Source organism: the organism of the source record quoted next, unplaced genomic scaffold (genome assembly GCF_019419815.1).
Source record: "Pyrus x bretschneideri cultivar Hongxiangsu unplaced genomic scaffold, Pyrus_bretschneideri_v1 Contig21, whole genome shotgun sequence".
Taxonomy (NCBI): Eukaryota; Viridiplantae; Streptophyta; class Magnoliopsida; order Rosales; family Rosaceae; genus Pyrus; species Pyrus x bretschneideri.
In genome coordinates, this window is record NW_025999513.1 from 6939468 (window position 1) to 6961233 (window position 21766).

At 39.0% G+C, this 21766-nt stretch overlaps 1 protein-coding gene across 1 annotated transcript; it reads left to right on the plus strand.

Moving 5' to 3' along the window:
* Nucleotides 1-14119: 14119 nt before the first annotated feature.
* On the plus strand, nt 14120-21668 carry LOC103950308 (pleiotropic drug resistance protein 3). The gene is made up of 25 exons (XM_048584491.1): nt 14120-14304; nt 14420-14780; nt 14868-14991; nt 15235-15320; nt 15638-15722; nt 15854-16013; nt 16107-16183; nt 16268-16321; nt 16426-16516; nt 16611-16924; nt 17019-17288; nt 17378-17691; nt 17769-17929; nt 18006-18109; nt 18195-18348; nt 18434-18577; nt 18675-18748; nt 18832-19164; nt 19281-19571; nt 19656-19739; nt 19834-19967; nt 20076-20303; nt 20402-20573; nt 20658-20912; nt 21269-21668. The coding sequence occupies exons 2-25, from the start codon at nt 14485-14487 to the stop codon at nt 21533-21535; spliced, it is 4272 nt and encodes a 1423-aa protein (XP_048440448.1). The 5' UTR covers nt 14120-14304; nt 14420-14484; the 3' UTR covers nt 21536-21668.
* Nucleotides 21669-21766: the final 98 nt, after the last annotated feature.

Consider the following 21766-nt stretch of genomic DNA (forward strand, 5'->3'; position numbering starts at 1 on the left):
CCACAGACGCCTTCGTGGATTGACTTAAGAATCTTCAGGTCGTTGGGAGGCGATAGGCAACAAAGATGTGGTCCTAAAAATAATCTTCGAACGAGCATGCCGTTCCACATATAGTAGTATGTTGTATTCATCTGGAGCTTCCTGGACTTCAGTCTGTCTACGGGGAGTGTTCCATTGACTATGCAGTCGATAATGGGATTTTGCTAACTCGGGGTTGTGCTGATCTGTGCCACCTTGATTGATGGTTCCTCATCTATGCTTGGCTTTTCCAAGTACTCGACTGGGATGAAACGCCTAAGCTGATGGTCTAGCGCAGAGCCTAAGATTGCTAGTACATTTGCGTAGGCATTTTCTACTCGTGGAACCTGAGTGAGTGTGTATGCCTGGAACGTTGCTAGCTGCTCTCGTACCTTCTTGAGGTATCGGGTCATCCTTGGATGCTTTACTGTGTACTCCTCTAAGGTTTGGTTATGATCAGCTGGGAATCGGAATATATCACGAGCTTCTTCACCGCTAGGTCTTTTGCCAATTGGAGACCTGCTAGTATGGCTTCATACTCTGCTTCATTGTTTGATGCCTTGAAGCTTAAAGTGACAGTCTGTTCGAGCATCAAGTCGTCTGGGGTAGTAAGAACTAGGCCTACCCTCGATCCTTGGTAGTTGGATGATCCATCAATGTGCAAACGCCAAAAATATCCTCAGGTATGGCTGGTATGGCTATGGCGTGCTCAGTTACCTCTGAGGCTCTTTCGAGCTGTATTGCTGCATCCTTTATGCTTGGGGTGAATTCTACTATGAAGTCCGCCAACGTCTGGGCTTTTATCTCCGTGCGAGGTTGGTATGCTAAATCGTATTGGCCAAGTCCGAATGCCCACTTCATCACTCGTTGAGAAACGTCTGGACTATGCAAAACTGATCGTAGTGGGTACTGGGCTATGACGATAACCGGATGCCCTTGAAAGTAAGGTATAAGCTTTCGAGCTACAACAACTAGTGCCAAAAATTATCTTTTCAATCTTTAGGTATATCTGGTTTTCGCATCGAGGAGAGCTTTGGATGTATATAATATAGGCAGTTGGGTTCCTAGCTCTTTTCATATGAGGGCAGAGCTTACTGCTACTTCCGATACCATCAGATAGATGTACAAGTTCTCCGTTGCTTCCGGCTTGGATAGTAATGGAGGTGATGTTAGGTATTGCTTCAGGTCTTGAAATGTTTTCTCGCACTCATCGTCCCACTTGTCCTTCTGCGCATTTTTTATTGCCTTGAAGAAGGGCTTGCATCGGTTGATGGATTGCGAAAGGAAACGATTGAGTGCGGCGGCTCATTCGGTTAGACCTTGGATCTCTTTTAGAGTAATAAGGGACTTCATATCCGGAATCGCTCAGATCTTCTTTGGATATGTGTTTAGCATGGTTTGACCACTGCTTAAGGTCAAGGAAGATGTGCTCAACGTCTTCTTCGGGCTTCCATCCTGATTCATCTTCTAGGGCATTGTCGACCTTGACGCCATCTTCTTGACCTGTTTGCTGTAATTGCTATTTGGCGGAAGTAGAGTCATCTTTCTGCATTGCAGCTAATATTACTGGGGCGAAAGACTTCTTTTTTTATTCCTTCAGAACTAGTACAGTGCATCGCCTTGACATGGCCTGGTCGCCTTTGATCTCTCCGACTGCTCCTCCTGAGATGCAAAAATCAGATTTTCTGATATTTGATCGAGGTTACAACTCCAATCTTTACTAGCTAGGGTCGGCCCAATATCCCATTATAGGGAGATGGGTCGCTGACGATCATGAAGGTTTGCGATGAGACAATTGGTGGGCTGGTTACATCGAGTGTGATAGTGCCAATGGCAGTTGAGGTAAGTCTGTTGAATCCGATGAAGACCTCTGCTATGCGTTGGATCGTGCTTTCCAGGCCCATCTTTTAGATGAATGATAGTTGTAGGATGTTGAATGAGCTGTCATTGTCCACCATGATTATGTCAACGATGGCATAGGCCAGTTGTACAGAAATCACCAGGACGTAGTCATGGGGAAAGTCTACTACCTCAGCGTCCTACTCGGTGAAGCCGACGATTAGTCCACGTACAACATCTATGGCTTGAACTTGATAAACCAATCTCGCCTGTTGGATTTTCCTTCTCTTGGAGTTATTGGTGGCCCCAGATGCTCGGATTCGGTAAATATTCTGTTGATTCAGATTATCTTGGTTGGGGGTTCGGTATCGACGTTTGCTTCTCGCCTTGGCCGAGCAGCTGGTCTGTTGACATATTAGTCGTACTTGCCTTCCTTCACGAGCTGCTCAAGGTACGTTTTCCACATGGTGCAATCGTTGGTTGTGTGCCTAGGACCTCTATAGAATGAGCAATATTTTGTCTGGCTTTTCTTAAAGGTGTCTCCCTTCATGGGTGTCGGCAGGTTGAACCACGGTTTATCCTTGGGGTCACGAATGATCTGGTTGATTGGGACTGGGAACTTAGTGTACGTCTTGGGCGCCGTGCCTTCCTTCGCAGGGGACCAGTCCCTGCTTCTGTCTCTTGGCTTGCTTTTGTTGTTGAGCGGTTTATCGCTCGCCTTCTTCTGAGTTAGGTTCGCAGCTTTGTGCGGATGCTCAGGTGGCTTCTTGGAGCGTTTTTCCCATCCTAGAAGGAGTGCTTTTCTGCCAAAGCATAAGAGTTTGCCAGGGACAGGTTCTCGCCATAATCAATTCTTCAAAAATTGGGTGGTCTACTAGGAGCCATTTTCGGAAAGCTAAGCATGAGATGCTATCATTGCATCTGACAATCTTCGCATTCTCCGCCTTGAATCTCTTGACGTAAGTGCGAAGTCACTTAATCAAATCCTATTTCATGTTAAAGAGGTGGTCAGACTTCTTTTTGATCAAGTGGTAGGATACATATTCCTTAGTGAAAACCAAGGAAAGTTCGTTAAAGTTCCAGATTGAACGTGGCAGCAGGATGTGGAACCAGTCTTACGCCTCGCCTTGGAGTGTCATGGTAAAGATCTTGCACATGAGAGCGTCATTATTGGCATAGAGGATTATGACACTTCAGTAGTGCATTAAGTGCATGTCTGGATCTTTATCTCCCTTGAACGAGGTGAAATGTGGAGGGTTGAATTTTCGCGGTGGCTCCGTTTGCTCGATCTCATCTGAAACTGGTGACCTGCTCAGGTTGGCCATGTCTCTACGGAAGGCTTCATCGATAGTGTCAATGCGCTGGAATCCGCGCAGTTGCTCTGCTACAAGTCTTTGAACTTCCTCCTGGTGTTGACCTGCCGGTCCATGTTGCTTTTCGGCTCGTCCTACTTGTCCGTGCTGCGGTTGCGGTGCATGTGGTTCGCCCTGTGCTACTCGCTGCCGTTTTGGGCGGGGGCTGCCAGTGGAACTTGAGCTAGACTGCTCACATGCTCTTCTCTGGGCGTCAAGCGGCTACCTACTCCGTTACCTCATATGAGGATTTCCTTGTGGGTCTAGCCTCGTATGGATGCTTCTCCCGGAATGTCCTCAGTGCTCGTCGGAGTACAGACTCAACCTCGAATGCACACTGACTCGTGAGCTGAGCCGAGAATAAACGCTTCTCTGTGCATATAGGCAGGAGAAGATGTTTCCTTGAGGGCCCAAACAATAGTCCACATTACCCAAACGCACGGTTCGTGGTGGGCTGAGTGACTTTTTGTTGGGACATCGCTGGAATGAGTCATATTCTTCCGCCTTTGTCTTGCTTCGGGACACCTCGTCTGGGGCGCATTGCATCTTGATGGGCTCGAGGAGTTGGTTCACCAAGTTGGTTTGCTGCGCGATGGCGTTTACCAAATTGGTTACCTACTGGGGCAGGTGGTGCTCGCCATTTGGATTAGAAGAGTCTGGAAAATGGGCGCCTCTATATGTAGTGCAAGTATAGTGGACTGCAGGTACAAAACTTGAGCCTAAAGTGGGCATTCCTGTAGAAAATTGGGGTGAAAGTAACCTTGAATCGATTGCAGGATATATGGTCGGAATCTAGATTGCTGGAGGTGGCCTCGAAATGGATTAGGCTGCGAGCTGGGTTGTTGAAGCGGGTCGCTGGGCGCGTTGAGCCGGCACTTGCTTGCCTTGGGCCTGCATAGCCGTTGGGTTACCATATCATGGCCTGCTAGTTGTATGGCTTGGGCTTGTTGAGCTGTCTAGCTGGCAGCAGCTACTGCGTTTTTGGCTCGGGTTTGGGCTTGCTATACAGTTAAGCCAGCTGTTGCAATGGGCTGGGCCTCCTGCCCTGGGTCTGCTATGACAGCTGCCAAGTTTTGGGCCTTCTACCCATGGGCTTGGAAGTGGACCTCGGCCTTCTGCCTAGGGTTTGGTTGGGTACAGCACTGCAAGGGCAATGGCGGTGGAAGTGGTGCCGTAGCTTAGTGGCCCTGCCGTGGCTGCTGGGTCACAGTGGTGGTGGTAATGGCGCAACTTTAAGGCGGTGGGGCTCATCCTGCCATCGCATTGAGCTTTAAGGATTGCTTTCATAGGGCTATGTCCTTGTCTCCACTCTCCGGTCCAAATCCTTGTTCGTATGGGGTTTTGTTCGTCGTTGTTTTTGAATTTCCTACCATTATATCCTTTCTCCAGGGATTGACCAAGAAACTTTTCTAAGAAAAATTAATTGATACGACGTGTGAGAAATTCAACGTAACAATAATTCAAGAAACAAATGCGAGAGGCTTCTTTAAGTATTTTGAATCAGCTCTCAATGAAAGCACCAATTTGTCAATGCAAATTTCCGCCATCTTCAGTCTTGTCGAAAATGCACCTGCAAAACAATCAATACCTTTGATCAGAGACCTAAGCCTCATGCGCCCACGAGGTGAGGGGGGTTAGGTCAACGGATCTCAAATGCCTAAGTTAGAGTCTCTGAGAGAGTAAAGTGTTTAGGGCTTTTTTAGGGTTGTAAAAGCTCTGAACAATTGGTAGAATATGAGGTATTTATAAAGATACGGCCGACCATAGTGTTTAATGAAGAGATATTCTCAAATATTCCGAATATATTAAATAGGAAATAATATCTTGAGATAATGGTGTAATAATCCTTAATTTATTTAAATTATGATTACCTACTTGATTGGAGTCAATCTTCAAATGGAAATGTATTAAAGATAGGATTTGGGTAATTAATCCTTATCTTTAATTCCTTGCCAAGGGCAGGTGAGCTGTGGGCAGTCGTATTCAGCTGCTGAGACCTCCAGGGATGTGAGCTGCTTGTGGAAACATCTAAGAAGCCTGCCCATTTATTAAGGGCAATCTTGTCTTTCTAGAATAAAAGTTCACGTGTTGCCTCTAGAACTTTTGGGATTATTTAAGGCTCCACAAGTTATTATACTTTGGTGCAAAACCATCTTCAAAATAACCAAGTGCTGATTCAAAGTTATTATCCTTATAGTGCTTAATACCGCTTATCTACACACACACACACACACACACACATATATATATATGTATGTAAACAAATCAAACAAAAAGAAAAAGAATTTTTTGTTTTTGATTTATGTGAAGTCTTCCAATTCATTGGAGTCGTTGAAGAAATTGGAGAATAATAAGCAAATGTAAATAGACAAAAAAATGGAAAAAAACATTTTCAAGGAAAGTTAAATCTCAGCATATGTATATCATAGCATTTTTAATCATCTCTCATAGCCATTATGTTATTAGTGGGTTTATTAAATCAATTTTTTTTTTATTATTTTTATCTTGTACTTAATGATAATTATGTAATAAGGTAAAAAGACAATTCACATTTAAATTTAAGTTTGGCGCAGACTAAAATTACATGCGTTCGAATAAAAATTTTCTTGTGTAGATTATATGCATTTGAATAAAAATTTCCTTGTGTATTAATATTTATCTGCGAAACCCTTTCAACCAATAATAAATAAATAAAAAACCTGCGAAACCCTAAGTATGTAGGGTTTTATATTTTCTTTATAAAAGAAAATATTAAGGGAGGGAGAGTTCACACAAGGTCTCGAGGACATGGTCACACAAGTGAATTATCTTAACCAATTAGGCTAAACTGCCTCACATCATGTAATGTGACAACCCGTCTCTAATTTTACGTTTTTATTTATTTTAATCAAGGGAATTGACGAAAATGCCCTTGAGGTGAAGGTGTTGACTTTTGTTGACCAACGTATAGTGAGACGTACAAATTATTTCTCTAGCGTATTCCTGAAGTACTCAATAATACAGGCGCGTAGGCGAAAGCAGAAGCGGATTTGGAATAATGGTATTACCATTTATTATTTTATATATTTCTTAAGTACAATTATATTATTTAAAGATTATCTTTGGTAAAAAAAAAAAAAAAAGGGAGAGAAGGAGAAGAAGGAACGGGGGGAAGAGGGGAGAAAGAAAAAAGGGTATTGGTTGCCTAATAAGAGAAAAGAGGGACGGACCAATTGGGAAGAGAGAATGATGGGAGTGACCAACCAGAAACAAAAGAAAGGTGGAGAAAGGAGAGAAGAAGAAGGGGGAGACACGGGTTGGCCCGTGCAAGCCTTCGGACTCAACTCGTTCTGCCAACTTCTCGACGGCGGACTAACAATGTCATTCTAAATCCTATTAGATGCCCGAGATCCATATGATGTGAATTGATTATTGTGAACCTAGTGGTTAAGGTACATCATTTGATTATTAGAGCAATCGACGATCCAACCGTTGGATCGTCATCAAACTTTAATACATAATATTTGAGGACCATAGAAACTTACGGATCTAGAATCCGATGTACGGATCTTCCCAAATTAGATTTGTAAGTTCATAAAACAAAATGTTGACCACCACTTGAATTGGCAATTGGCGGAGATCTAACCGTTGAATCGTAATGAAACTTTAGTATTATGTTTTAGAAGTTAAATGTGGATCTTTAGAAGTTTCGGATCGGGAATTCGAGATGTGGATCTTCCGGATTGATTTACGTAGGGTTGTGGACCCTACCGTTGATCTTTGACCGAAGGTTGACTTTTGGTCAATGGATCTCAAATCATTCTAGAACGTCCTTGGGATATGTTTTATATAAACTATGGGTTTTATGGATAAGAGTTCTGAGACGTGACTGAATAATTGTTCTAGGTGAGGATCGTTCGTGACATCTCGATATTCGTGTTTGGGAGTTGTAGCGGGGACCTAAGGCGAGTGGGTCTTTTCCCTTCTATCGTATATATATATATATAAGATTGACATCTCCACAAATGTTTATAAATTGAATATCTCATATAATTTCTATGAATGCTTTGGAGGACTAGTATGAACTACGAATGGCTTGATCCCTGTTTAGGGTACGTAGGCAGTCTAACGAGACGTTAGATGCAGCCATATAATAAATGAGACTAAATAATTGAGACAATAGCCTTGTTTGGGGAATTGAGCAATGTGAGGGACATTGGTGGAAAATGTGAGATTTAACCTTATGATTTGGTGGTTAAATGTTGGTCATAAATCAATGTGTGAAGAATCAAGAAATTTAAAGTAAGGAAACGTAAGTAATGACAGTTTATTAAACTTGTGTCTCCAGTTGGGCTTATCACCTATAATTATTTTAGAAAATAAATAGTTTGGAAGTGGGGCGTTATAGATTATGCATTTCACGCCGTGTTGTGTGTGTGTGTGTGTGTATATATATATATATATTTGGAAACACTATGTTATGGTTGAGTATTAGATTGCATCATGGCATATCCATATGTATATTATCTACACATAATTATTGTGAATGCTTTGAAGTGCAAAGGTGAACGCAGAACACACAGGTAAGTTCATGTGAGTTTATGGTATTAGTTGAAATGATGGAGTTATGGCATGACTACATTTATGTTTTAGGCAACTCCGACATTGTCGTACAAGTTGCAATAATAGGCAGCTCCAACCTTGTCGTACAGATTGCCCATGAGTCGTGCATGTTATATTAGATGCAGTTAGAGCTCAGAAACCTGCACCTTGGTGTTAATGTTCCCGCCCATGGCCAGGGCATAGTCCTTCATGTGATGTTCACCTCTCACACCTTACGCTCACCTTGGATCTAAGGTAGGTGCACAGTCCTGTCGTACAGACCACAATATGTGGTTCTGACTAGTAGGTGACCCGCGATTATTCGCACAGTCTTCACGTGATCGTAGCACTTGAGCGTATTTATTTACACTTAGTCCACTTTAAGTGGTTCCGATTCATGTGCAGGTATACTTATTGAGCTTTTGGCTAGCATGTTGATGAGCTATTGGCTAGCATGTTATTGAGCTATTGGCTAACATGCTATTAAGCTATGGGCTAGCATGTTATTAAGCTATTAACTAGCATTTGATGAGTTATTTGCTAGCATGTTATTGAGCTATTGGCTAGCATGTTGACTAGCATGTTATTGAGCTATTGGCTAGCATGTTATTGAGCTATTGGCTAACATGTTGATGAGCTATTGGCTAGCTTGTTATTGAGTTATTGGCTAGCATGTTGATGAGTTATTGACTAGCATGTTGATGAGCTATTGGTTAGCATGTTGATGAACTACTGACTAGCATGTTGATGAGCTATTGGCTAGCATGTTATTGAATTATTGACTAGCATGTTGATGAACTATTAGCTAGCCTGTTGATGAGCTATTGACTAACATGTTGATGAGCTATTGACTAGGATGTTATTGAGTTATTGACTAACATGTTGATGATCTATTGGCTAACATGTTATTGAGTTATTGGCTAGCATGTTGATGAACTATTGATTCAGCCGTACAGGTCACGTAAGGTGACTCCGGTTAGCACGTTGATGGGCTATTGGTTGGCATGTTGATGAGCTATTAGTTCAGCCGTACATGCCACAATAGGTGGATTCGGCTGACATACCATTTCATATTGATTTATTTCACCTGGGTTACTTATTCTTGTTGAGATATTTGACACAGCATAGTTGTGAGACTGTTATTTTGGTTATGGTTTTGAGTTATAGTCACGCCTGTTATTTTCTGAGAAATTATATAAGTGTTACGGCGAGGGGTTACTGCCTTTGGTAATTGAAATTGATTTGAAAAGTTTTGTTTCACTCACTCACATTTTTTATTTTTGCACCCCTTCAGGTTCTAGCAGCAGAGTTCCGTATCGACGAAGATTCGTGGCACTTTTTAGTACAAATGTCTTCTTATGATGGTATAATCATTATCTTACCTTACTGTGCTATACCTATGCTTTGTATCACGTGTGAAATGGGTACAGACCCGCTCATCGCGCACTCGTGTACATAAGCACTTTTAGGTTTTAATTTATTGACATTTTATACACTATCACACTTTATGGCTTCGTCACCTTCCTGGTGTCGGCCAGCACAGCTCGATTCGGGGTCCTAGTGGACATTCCGGGTCGGGGTGTGTTAGTTTGGTATCAGAGCATAAGTTAGGCAGTATTGTGTTCATCACACGTGTGATGTGAGCATTCTTGGTTTTGTGTCTAATGTTCAAATCTTGCCACCTCATCGAATACGAAAAAATATGTTTGATTTTCTTCAGTTTTGGGCAGTTTTGTGGTCTTGACAACTTTTAAGTAAATCATTTTGGCGTTTGTCCTTAGAATTAAAACGAAGTTATTCCTTATGGAAGAAATGTGTAGATTTTAGGCAAGTCGATGGCCTAAGTTAATGTATTGATAACCGTGTATCATCGGAGATTTTACCAACCTGCAAAGTCTACTTTTGTTAAGACTCTAGAAATGTCTCATGTGGCAATGTGGTGCTAAAGTGGTAACACTCAGCAGAAGAACGTGTTGGGAAATTACTTTTGGTCCCTGGTAGTTTAATATTTTGTGATGTTACTTCTTGTTCATCAAGAAATCTTATTAGATTATTCTTAAATTTTATCTCTCTATTTTTGGCTTGGGACAACGTCAGAATTGTTTAGTATTTTTTTTTTAATCATAATTCATCACTTTTGAAATTGTTCGACTTTTTGATACAAGTCTGCATCAGCTCTGTTCGTACCCTCAACTTCATCTCCTGATATTAAAGGTAATTGGGTTGATTTAGAGTCACTAGTTTGTTTCCCATATCATTTCGGATAGGGACAAACCGTCCAGGAGGACCACTTAGTCATTGAAATTGTACATTTAGTCCAGATATCCTGTACTCTAGATTTCATGAACTTGTTTTGACCCTCAAATTCTTGAGTGTTCTTTTAACCTTCTCGACATCGTTTCTCGCTCGATTAGTGAGGAATTCATGATAGATCGACTTGGCGGGTGCTTGCGCCACTTTCATATCGATGCTAGCAGGAACCATTGAAATATAATCTTATTGCGAGTTTACCAAACTTACCAAAAAGAATTCTAAACAACTTTGAGTTGTGGGAACGTGAACGGCGAAACACTTTTTGCAATCGAATTGGTGCACCTTGGGATAGTACGGTATCGTGATTGAGTTATAAGTCAGACAATTTAGGCATATTCGCACAGGAGGAACAAAATGATATTTTGGTATCCTCGAGAACTTCTCACTAGTTGTTGAGATGACGATAAGTTATCGGTGTTACGGGCTGCAAATTTTGACGACTTTGCCACCCATACACCGCCGTGGACCACCGCCTTTATTGGGTCCTCTGAATCCTACTTTTTCCCTCTATCTGTTCATGCTCTTCTTTGCTTTCTCTTTGTATGCTCTCTCTCTGTGTATGTATATGTATGTATTTTGATTCTTGGGTGAGTTTAGAGGATTGGGTTTGGGGGGAATTGGGGTTTTCTGTTTGAAATTGGGGAATTAGGGTTAGGGTTTAGGTTGAAGATCTTCGAAAGGAAGGGGGTTCTATAACAAAAAGAGGGACAAAGGTAGGGGACGGGAAAAGGCAGGGGATGGGGGTGGGTCCCACAATTTCGTGACGAGGCTCGCCGTCACAACACCACCCACTCCTACCACTTTTTTACTCGCTACATCATCTTCAACTCCAACCCTTATTCCCTCTTTGCCGCCACCGAGTCCTACTCGGTCTATCCTTAGCAAGAAATTCAATATATGTTAACAAAATTAGTATACAAATTCCAGTGGAAAAACTTAACACGTACCAGCTTAAGATGATGTATTTGTATTTGTATTCATGCCATAATGTCACCAAAAGATAATTGATAACAAGTTTCAATCTTCGTAATTTCAATTCTAATTTTTAATAAACCTAAAGATGAGGATAGTGATTTTCACATTTTTCAGTTTCTCATTTTGTACTTCTCATGTTTTTGCGTATTAATCTCTTTCAATTATTATGTCCCAAGACTATAAACTAGAAGACGCAGAAAGGGAAAGGGAGTGCAAAGAATCACTCCTCATGAATACAAAGAAAGAGCAACGTAATAGTTGTATGATGTTGGGGCCATGTATCCATGAAGAAGGGGAGTGATTTTTGGTCGGATCAGATCAGAAACAAGCATTCCAATGCTAATTCAAAAAGGTTTCGGAATCAAATATTAGTTCTAATTTTAAAATTTTGGATTATCGGAAATTTTAGAATCGGTTTTATTTCGGAGTTTTCGGAATGTAATTAGAATCTCCTATATTTTTGCAAGACTATTGAAAATTTTCAAACTTATATGTATCTACCATTCAACATTTTCTTTTCTTCTGAATTTGTGATATTTGTAAGCTCTTACGTGTGTGTATGATATAAAATCATATTAGACAAAATAATATAGTACATATAATTATACTCTTCATTTTCCACATATAATAGTATTATTAAATATACAAAGTACAAAATAAAGCATATCTAAATACAACAATAAGCATCAAATAACGCTTTATCGCAATAATAAAAAACAATAATATCTATGCATTTTGATACCGATTCGATCCCTTTCAATCTCCTTCTTTCCACACCTAACACTTAAATTGTCTAAAAATAAGAATATGCATGATTTTTTTGTTATAGTTTTAAGTTCGAGAAATTTCAATCAGAATTTCGAATCGAATATATACATTTCAACTCCCATCCAAAATTTTCAGAATCATGACTTGACTCAAGACTTGACTGTAGTGAGCCGCCCAAATAGTATATAGACTATACATTAAAATCAGAACAGTCCGATAGTATCTCTCATGTCCCCTCCTCCTTATTAGGAAAAGAATCCTCGTCGGGATCTTTTTCTGGTAGTCTTGGAGGTTTCGTGATCGTGATCGTTCAACGTACATAGTGTGATTAATTTATATTAGATACTATTTATATTTAATTTTAAATTTTAAATTTTGAAATGATTTCTGACCGTACGATATACGATGAACAGTTACGATCACGGGATTCTCGGATTCCCAAGATTAAGGGATCAAATTCGACGTATCGATCTGATTTTTGTCCCATCCTAATGTGTAAGTTTCTTTTATCTAAGTAGACTTGTACGCAAGACTTGATTCCTAACTAAGTAGAAACGTAGTTATTTAATTAAGCTAATCTTTCTTGAGGTTGTCTCTGTTTTCATGAAGTTTCAATTGATTAATTTCCCATCCAACAATTGCTACTGCCATTTCAAACTTTCTCCAAAGGATAAGATTAAATTAGAAATACAACCCTAAGGTATATATGTATTTTCACATAACCCCTCAAGTTTTATAAAGTTTTTTCACACATAAACTATACGTGAAAAGAACAATTAAAAAGAAACATTAGACAATTATTAAAATACATGGTTTTAACTCCATGTTAAAATTTTGGGATCTCGCACTAGATGGTTTACAACGTCAGGGATGTTATGTGAAAAAAAAATGTAACTCTAAGGGGTTATATAAGCATAATGAATCTCTAAGTGGTGTTCATGCAAATTGTTTTTGACAGGAAATGATAGACTGATATTTCATTGATCATTCCAAACGGATACAAAAATGTCAATTGAATACTATGCTTCAATAATAAAGAAACCCTCTTGCAATTAACTCCAAGTGTTTCGTATAATTTTTGAAACTCTAGAAAGTTTTCTAAAAGCACAAAAAACCTTGTGAGGTATTTGTGTAAATAACTCCAACTTTTTAGTAAAAATCGTCTTTGAGATTGACATAACTCTTCACTTTAGTTTCTGAAATTTGAAAAATAAAAGTAATTTCTCAGTTTGTCCACCGTCAATCATTTTGGTCATTTCATAAAAATCTCTGTTAAATCAGAATCGTAATGACAAAAATACCCTTAATTAAATAAACAGTGAGCCAAAATAAATTTGACAAAATTTGTGGGTATTTTTATCATTTTATTTCTTATTTAACGAAATTTTTTTACGAAATAACCAAAATAATTGATGGTGAACAAACTCAGAAACTAGTTAAATAATTTTAATCTGAATGATCAAAGTTAAAAATTATGCCAATCTCAATTAAAACTACATATACATGGCCAACAACAGCTAAAATTGCTTTGGCCTTGTTGGAATGGAAAAAGGTTGGTGGGAGTTGGGTCATTCACACCTTTATATCTTTCTCTTGCGATGTTCACACTTCGTTTTCATTCCTTATTAAATAAAATTTTTGAGAAAAATTATTAAAGTTTTAAGGCCTAGCATAAAATAAAAAGTTGAGGCCCTCATGTGGAATATCATACTCCAACTATATCCTAATTATGTACTGATATATTTCTGCAATGAATCAAGGGGGACAACAGGGACACAAACTTGAAACTTGACTAGTAGGTCCCTCAACAATAAACAAGTACATAATTACCTCAACTACTTAAGCAAGAAAAATCTTAGCTGGATCGGAGGGGCAGTTTTTAAGTTGACTGGAAGATTCATGATCTATTATTTCTGAGAGCATATATTTTGTGTGTGTGAATAATTTCTTTAATAAGTGAATATTTTTTTAATATTACATAATTACTGTTTTGTCCTTCTTATGTAAATATTATGTATAAAAAATGAGGGTAAAATTGAAAAAATAAGTATTAAAAAAGGGTAAAATAGGGATATGATTGTTATTTTGTCAAAAGGTACAAAATTATTATTTTACCCTCCATTTGTCAATAGTGTGTGTATCATAAGTGAAGATAAAATAGAAAGAAAAAGGAAAAAAAAGTTGACAAGAGTTTTCTTAATAATAGTATAGATAAACAACTAGTCAGACAACAGGAACAACAGTAGGGCACATGATCCATCTCGGAAGATCAAGAGATTCAGAAAACGAAATGAAAGCTATTGGGGTGCACTTTTAATGTTTTGTTAAAGGTTTGATCTTTCCTAGAAATCGTTCACACAAGCTAAAAGTTATTTCTTGATACTATTTCTTACTTGTTCACATTTGGAAATACCTGTGCACTTGTGCAGTACTTGAAGAGTGATTTTCACTCGCAGAGGTGTGTTAAGCTAATTGGATAATTTAGTATACTCGCTATCTTACACCAAAATTCGGTTCTTTTTGCTATAAATTAGAATAGTTTATAATATCGTCTTGTCCATACTTCCTCTCAGTTAAGACTATATATATAAGTCAAGAGGGGACGCTTGGAGCACAGACAAGCATATCAATTTTTTAAATGGAGCTAACACCAGTTGAAAGAAAGGAGCATTTAGTTATAGAGGAGGAGGATGAGGAAGTTCGGTTGCCGTGGGCTGCAATTGAGAGGCTGCCTACATATAAACGGTGCAGAACCGCGCTTTTTGACTTCGATGGTGGCGTAGGCGGCGGGGGGGAAGAGCATGCAGGGAAGAGGGTGGTTGATGTTACGAAGTTAAAAGCAGATGAGAGGCACCTGTTCATCGAGAAACTCATAAAGCACATAGAGCATGACAATCTCCGACTTCTGCAGAAACTTAGAGAAAGGATAGACAGGTACGTGTGTATTACAAATTTGACTTAAGGCTACTTAGAGAATCAAGGTTTATATCTAGTTTTAACTAACTAGAAGTTTTCTTCTAGAGTGAATGTGAAGTTGCCGACGGTGGAGGTGCGGTACAAGAAGTTGTTTGTGGAAGCGGAGTGTGATGTAGTCCAAGGAAAGCCACTCCCAACGCTATGGAACTCTCTTCAGAGCTTCTTATCAGTAAGTATGATTTAGACCTCTGTGACGGATTCAGAAGTTTTTCTTTCTTGCGGTCGAGATGAAGAAGCTCTCGGATATTGTTTTCCAATCCTCTGAGGCATTTTAAGAAAACATTTTGCCCCTCATTTTAACCAATTGGGCAAATCAATGATGAATGAATTTGTTGAGCGGGCGCAACGTCCCCTCTCGTCCCTCCCTAGAAGTATATGACATTATCTGATAAGTTTGATGAATTTTGAACAGGTTTTTACAAAGGCAATTTGGTGCAAATCTTCCGGAGCGAAGATGAGCATTCTATCAGATGTCAGTGGCATCATCAAACCATCGAGGTACCTGCTTCTATGCATGCTGAGTACCTAGAATTTATATTTCCAATTTTTACTTTTTGGAGAATTATGTACATACATAAAGCTGAGGACAAATGGCTGAAGCAAGAGTAAGCTAGCTTGAACTAGGAGTTGCATATTTGTATATTGCAGACCGAGACAGGAAAGTGAACTGGAAGTTGGTTTTGATTCAATAGTAGTCAATCGAGTTCTGTTTACTAGGATGTATTGAAATCCAAGTTATAATTAATCAGCATTTCAAGCCTTACTAGTTTCTGTAACACGAAATTTTTTACTCATAAAGATGGTTTTAAATGCAGGCTTACTCTCCTTCTTGGTCCCCCTGGCTGCGGGAAAACCACCTTGTTATTGGCCCTTGCCGGAAAACTCGATAAATCTCTCAAGGCGAGTATTGCAAACCACGAAATTTACACAACTTCATTAGTATTCAGATGTTAATCTTAAAATAAATATATAATAGAGTGTAAACCGTGTTACAATCGTCATAAAAAACCTCATGTTTTTATTTTCTTCAGGTTGCAGGGGAGGTTTCTTATAATGGTTACAAGCTAGATGAGTTTGTTCCTCAAAAAACGTCAGCTTACATAAGCGAATACGACCTTCACATACCTGAGATGACTGTGAGGGAAACAATCGACTTTTCAGCCCGCTGTCAGGGCGTTGGCAGTAGAGCTGGTGAATTCCTTATCTCCTTTACTTTTGCATTTACTATCGGAAATAGTTGTTTACATCTATTGATATATGAAGTTCAATATCGAGTATGCACAGATACGATGATGGAAGTGATCAGAAGGGAAAAAGAAGCTGGAATAGTACCTGATCCAGACATTGACACCTACATGAAGGTAGATGTGAAATCTTATGACATCCCCTCTAATGTATTTTAAACCATGTTACATAATGTTTAGAGATTAACACAATACTTTCAGGCAATTTCAGTTGAAAGACAAAAGCGAAATCTGCAAACCGATTATGTTTTGAAGGTAAATTTTCTCCAACCAGTGTTGGCATTAAGTACTTAATTAAAAACTAGATGTCTCTACTCAATTTGAAGTGAAAATTGAATTATAATGTTTTCGCCTCTTAGATCCTCGGACTGGATACCTGTAGTGACACAATGGTTGGTGATGCATTACAAAGAGGGATTTCAGGTGGCCAGAAGAAAAGGCTGACAACAGGTAGTAAATCTTGCAGTCGAGCGAAGCTGGAATTTCATTAATTCCCATGTTGGAATATTTCAAACATGACATTCCCTTTCTGTTCAATATTCAGGAGAAATGATTGTAGGTCCTACAAAAACTCTGTTTATGGATGAAATATCAACTGGATTAGACAGCTCGACGACCTTTCAGATAGTTACCTATCTTCAGCAGTTGGTGCACATCACAGATGCAACTGCATTGGTTTCACTCCTTCAACCAGCCCCTGAGACCTTTGATCTATTTGATGATGTAATATTAATGACAGAGGGGAAGATAGTTTACCACGGTCCTCGTAGCCAGGCACTTCAGTTTTTCGAAGATTGTGGTTTCAAATGCCCAGCAAGAAAGGGTGCTGCAGATTTCCTTCAAGAGGTGCCAAAACATGTTTTACTTGTCATTTCTCTTTTCGTCCAATACTTCATACCGAAGAAAAAAGGGAAAAATTATGTATTTCGAACCCTTTACAGGTAATCTCAAGAAGGATCAAGCACAATACTGGAAGCATACCAACATTCCCTACGATTTTGTTTCAGTGGATCAATTTTCTCAACTTTTCAGAGCAAGTTACCTGGGGAAGAAGTTAAATGATGAGCTTTCGGAACCATATGATAAATCACAGTGCCATGAAAAGGCCCTATCATTTACCACTTACTCAGTGAGAAAATGGGAATTGTTCAAAGCTTGTATGGGCCGAGAGCTGCTTCTTATGAAACGAAATTCCTTTGTATATGTATTCAAAACAGTGCAGGTTAAGTGTCTACTGTTCCACTATTCGTAGTTGTACTTCTGTGGCTTGACTCGAATCACTAACATCTTTTCAATCTCCTTTTTACACAGCTTACCATCATTGCATTTATTACAATGACGGTATTTATACGAACTCAAATGGCTGTGGATCTGACAAGTGCAAATTTTTTGATGGGCTCATTGTTTTATACCCTCGTTCGACATATGACCAATGGAGTTGCAGAGCTGTCCTTGACTGTTACTAGACTTCCAGTTGTTTACAAGCAAAGGGGATTCTGTCTGTACCCGGCATGGGCGTATTGTATTCCAGCTTCTCTCGTGAAGGTTCCATTTTCGCTACTTGATTCAGCACTATGGACAGCCATAACTTACTACGTTATTGGGTTTAGCCCGGAAATAACAAGGTAAAAGCAGTTCATACTGACAACAGAACAAGAAATTCCAGACCAATAAATAACAATCCCTCATATATGGTTTTTAGGTTCTTCCGTCAGTTTCTTGTGCTATTTGCTCTGCATCAATCATCAACATCAATGTGTCGTTTGGTCGCTGTAATCTTCCGAACTATGGTTCTTGCATCAACTTGTGGTACTTTCATGTTAGTGGTAATGTTTTTATGTGGAGGCTTCATTTTGCCACAACGTAAGTCCATTTACCAGTTTTTTCCCCCTTTCATTACACGCAATAACGACTAGACTAATAAGGTGTGAAATTGCAGCCTCTTTACCTTCTTGGTTGAGGTGGGGATTCTGGTGTTCTCCTATGACTTATGCAGAAATAGGTACAACTCTAAACGAATTCCTTGCTCCTCGATGGCAAAAGGTAAAACTCGAGATGATATGAATTCTTTCAGTCCCAAACCAAGTTACATAACGTTACCAATAGCTTTACTTCATTCTTACTTTAGGTTACAAATGGAAACACAACCTTAGGAAATGAAGTTCTAACCAGACATGGATTGAATTTTGATGGCTATTTCTTTTGGATATCGGTTGGAGCACTGTTTGCGTTCACAGTACTTTTCGATCTTGGATTTGTTTTAGCCTTGACTTACCAAAATCGTAAGTTCATTTTAATTGACAGATCATATTTTTTGGTATTACAATACACTCTGTCACTTTAATTCTAAGCTTTTCCTATATGCAGCTACAAAGATGTCTCGCGCAATTATTTCGGGAAAAAGGTTATCCAAATTACAAGGAAAGGATGCTTGCAACACCAGTGAACAGTCGGAAAATGAAGCAACTCCAGCTTATTCTTCCCAAACTGTGCGAGGAAAATTCAACTGCGGTGAGAAGTTCATGCTCGATTTCATATCTTTTATTCAAAACATTGACCAAAGAATGTTTATAACTGAATTATTGAAGCGTGTTGGTCGGTTATACAGGGAGGATGGTCCTGCCATTTGAGCGACTGACAATCTCATTCAAGGATATGCAGTATTACGTTGCAACCACGCCGGTAAATCATACTAAATTTTTGGATATGGTTGAGAGACAGTTATTGTTATTTGATGTATGCTAATCTCATTTTTTTCCCTAAAGGAAATGAGAGAGCATGGATTCAAGCAGAAAAAGCTTCAGCTGCTTAAAGACATTACTGGAGCATTCAGACCGGGAATTCTCACAGCACTGATGGGTGTGAGTGGGGCTGGAAAAACAACTCTTATGGATGTTCTTTCGGGAAGGAAAACCGGAGGTACCATTGAGGGAGATATAAGAATAGGAGGGTATCCGAAGGTCCAGAAGACATTTGCAAGAATATCGGGTTACTGCGAGCAGACTGACATACATTCTCCACTTATCACAGTAGAAGAATCGGTTAGGTACTCGGCTTGGTTGCGGTTGCCACCCGAAACTAATCAAGACTCAAAAGCTGTAAGAAGATTCTCTCAATTTATCAACTATATTACAATTTCCGACAATTTAAAGGAAACGGAATTGAGTTAGAACTAGAGTTCACAATATCTTATAGGAGGTTTTTATCCATGCAGAGATTTGTGGAAGAAGTAATCGAAACAATTGAACTGGAGGATATAAGAGATTCTTTAGTTGGCATTCCTGGACAAAGTGGCCTATCAACCGAGCAGCGTAAAAGGCTGACAATTGCAGTGGAGCTTGTTTCCAATCCATCAATAATATTCATGGATGAACCTACATCAGGTTTAGATGCTAGAGCAGCTGCGATTGTCATGCGTGCAGTGAAGAACGTCGTTGCTACAGGAAGAACAACTGTGTGCACAATTCACCAACCAAGCATTGATATCTTCGAGTCTTTCGATGAGGTAGTAAAAGAAGCGCTTTCTTTCCAAAAAAAAGAAATCAAATGATAAAAGCCAATCACTAAAGGAAGACATTGATTTTTGCAGTTAATTTTGATGAAAACGGGTGGACAAATCATCTATTCGGGAGCTCTTGGTCATAACTCGAGTGAACTCATCGAATATTTTGAGGTATGCACATAATTCTAGCTCCATATTCTTCTACTATTCTTAAAATTTCTTAAGCATATATATTAATTAACTCTTATATTCCACCATCCAACAGCGGATTCCTAATGTACCGAAGATCAAAGACAATTACAACCCGGCCACATGGATGTTAGAGGTTACTTCTGCTTCGGTAGAGGCAGAACTCGGTTTGGATTTTGCCAGCATCTATAAAAATTCTACTAAGTATAGGTAAACTTGATCTGCCAAACATGTCATACATGAGCTTCGTTTTTATTTCAGTTTTAACTAATAAGTCAATCTAACACATAAATTGGGGTTTTTTTTTTTCATTTGTAGAGACACAATTGAGTTGGTAAAACAGTTGAGTGAAGCAAAGCCAGGTTCAAAAGACTTGCACTTTCCCACTCATTTTCCCCAAAATAGTTGGGTGCAGTTCAAGGCCTGCCTTTGGAAACAACACTTGTCCTATTGGAGAAGTACCGAATACAATCTAGCGCGTTTCATGTTCATGATCGCTGTATCAGTCATGTTTGGGGTAATATTCTGGCAGAAAGGGACGGAAATGTAGGTCCTGTTTTCGAGAAACCTGCCCTATCATCATAAATAAATCAAAACGACAAACCTACTAACCTCTAAATCCTCTGTTTTTCATTTTCCTGCAGAAATAATGAGCAGGATTTGTTGAACATACTTGGGTCCATGTACATTGCCGTAATATTCCTAGGAATAATCAATTGCTCAGGAGTTCTGCCTTATATCGCAACTGAGCGCACTGTTTTGTACCGTGAAAGGTTTGCCGGGATGTACTCGTCAAAGGCTTATTCATTTGCACAGGTTCATACATTTCAAGTACTTATTTCGTTGCAGAGGAAAAATTAAAAATCTTCACACTTTAAGCTAAATTGCTAAATGTTGCAGGTTGCCGTTGAAATACCTTACACAATGTTGCAAGCAATTTTGTATGTGGCTATTACATATCCTACCATAGGGTTCTTTTGGTCACCTACTAAGGTTTTCTGGTACTTATATGCAACATTTTGCACATTTCTATACTTTGTATATCTTGGGATGCTGATAGCTTCTTTGAGCACAAACCTCGACGTAGCTTCCATTCTGGCGACCGCAGTCTACACCTTACTGAATCTTTTTGCCGGCTTCCTCATGCCCGGACCGGTAACTGAATCCAACCCTTTCTAAATTTTGATGGTTTTGTGTTAACTGCATTAGCATTTTAGCACTTGGAAATACTGTAACCATGTACATACATGTAAAATGAGCCTAGCTGACGCAGTATAGCTAATTCATGTGTTAATAAAGGACAATTGGCCTAAATAATCAAATTTCAAATCTCAACTACTTAAATAATCCCTTTTTCAGTATGTCGTTGATATTTGATTTTGATCGATTTCGTAAGCAGAGTTTGATATCTAATCACTTAGTAAATATACAGATTATAATATGAGTAGATTAGGAAAGCGTTACATTGTGTCGGGGAGATGACCTAGCTGACCATTATGTTATATGTGCAGAAAATTCCAAAGTGGTGGGTTTGGTGCTATTGGATATGTCCTACATCATGGTCCCTAAATGGCCTACTGACTTCACAATATGGAGACATGAGCAAAGAAATAGTGATCTTTGAGGAGCATAAAACCGTTGGTTTCTTCCTACAAGATTACTTTGGTTTCCACCATGATCGTTTAGGCCTTGTGGCTCTTGCTCTCATTGCTTTCCCAATTGTTTTTGCTTCCCTATTTGCCTATTGCATTGGGAAATTAAATTTCCAAAGAAGATAGGGAAAAAAAATATATTATATGTCCTATCTTTAATGTTGAGCTGTGGAAATGTATTAGTGAATAAAAAACTTAATAGAAATTTGTAATGTTAAATTGGTGGTTAAGATGGAATACGAATGTTGGAATTACTTCAGTGGTAGTTCAACGATATATGTACGCTGATAAATTTAATTTCGTATTTCATGGTTAAATCATTTATGAAAAAACCTTGATAATTTTAATTTCGTAACC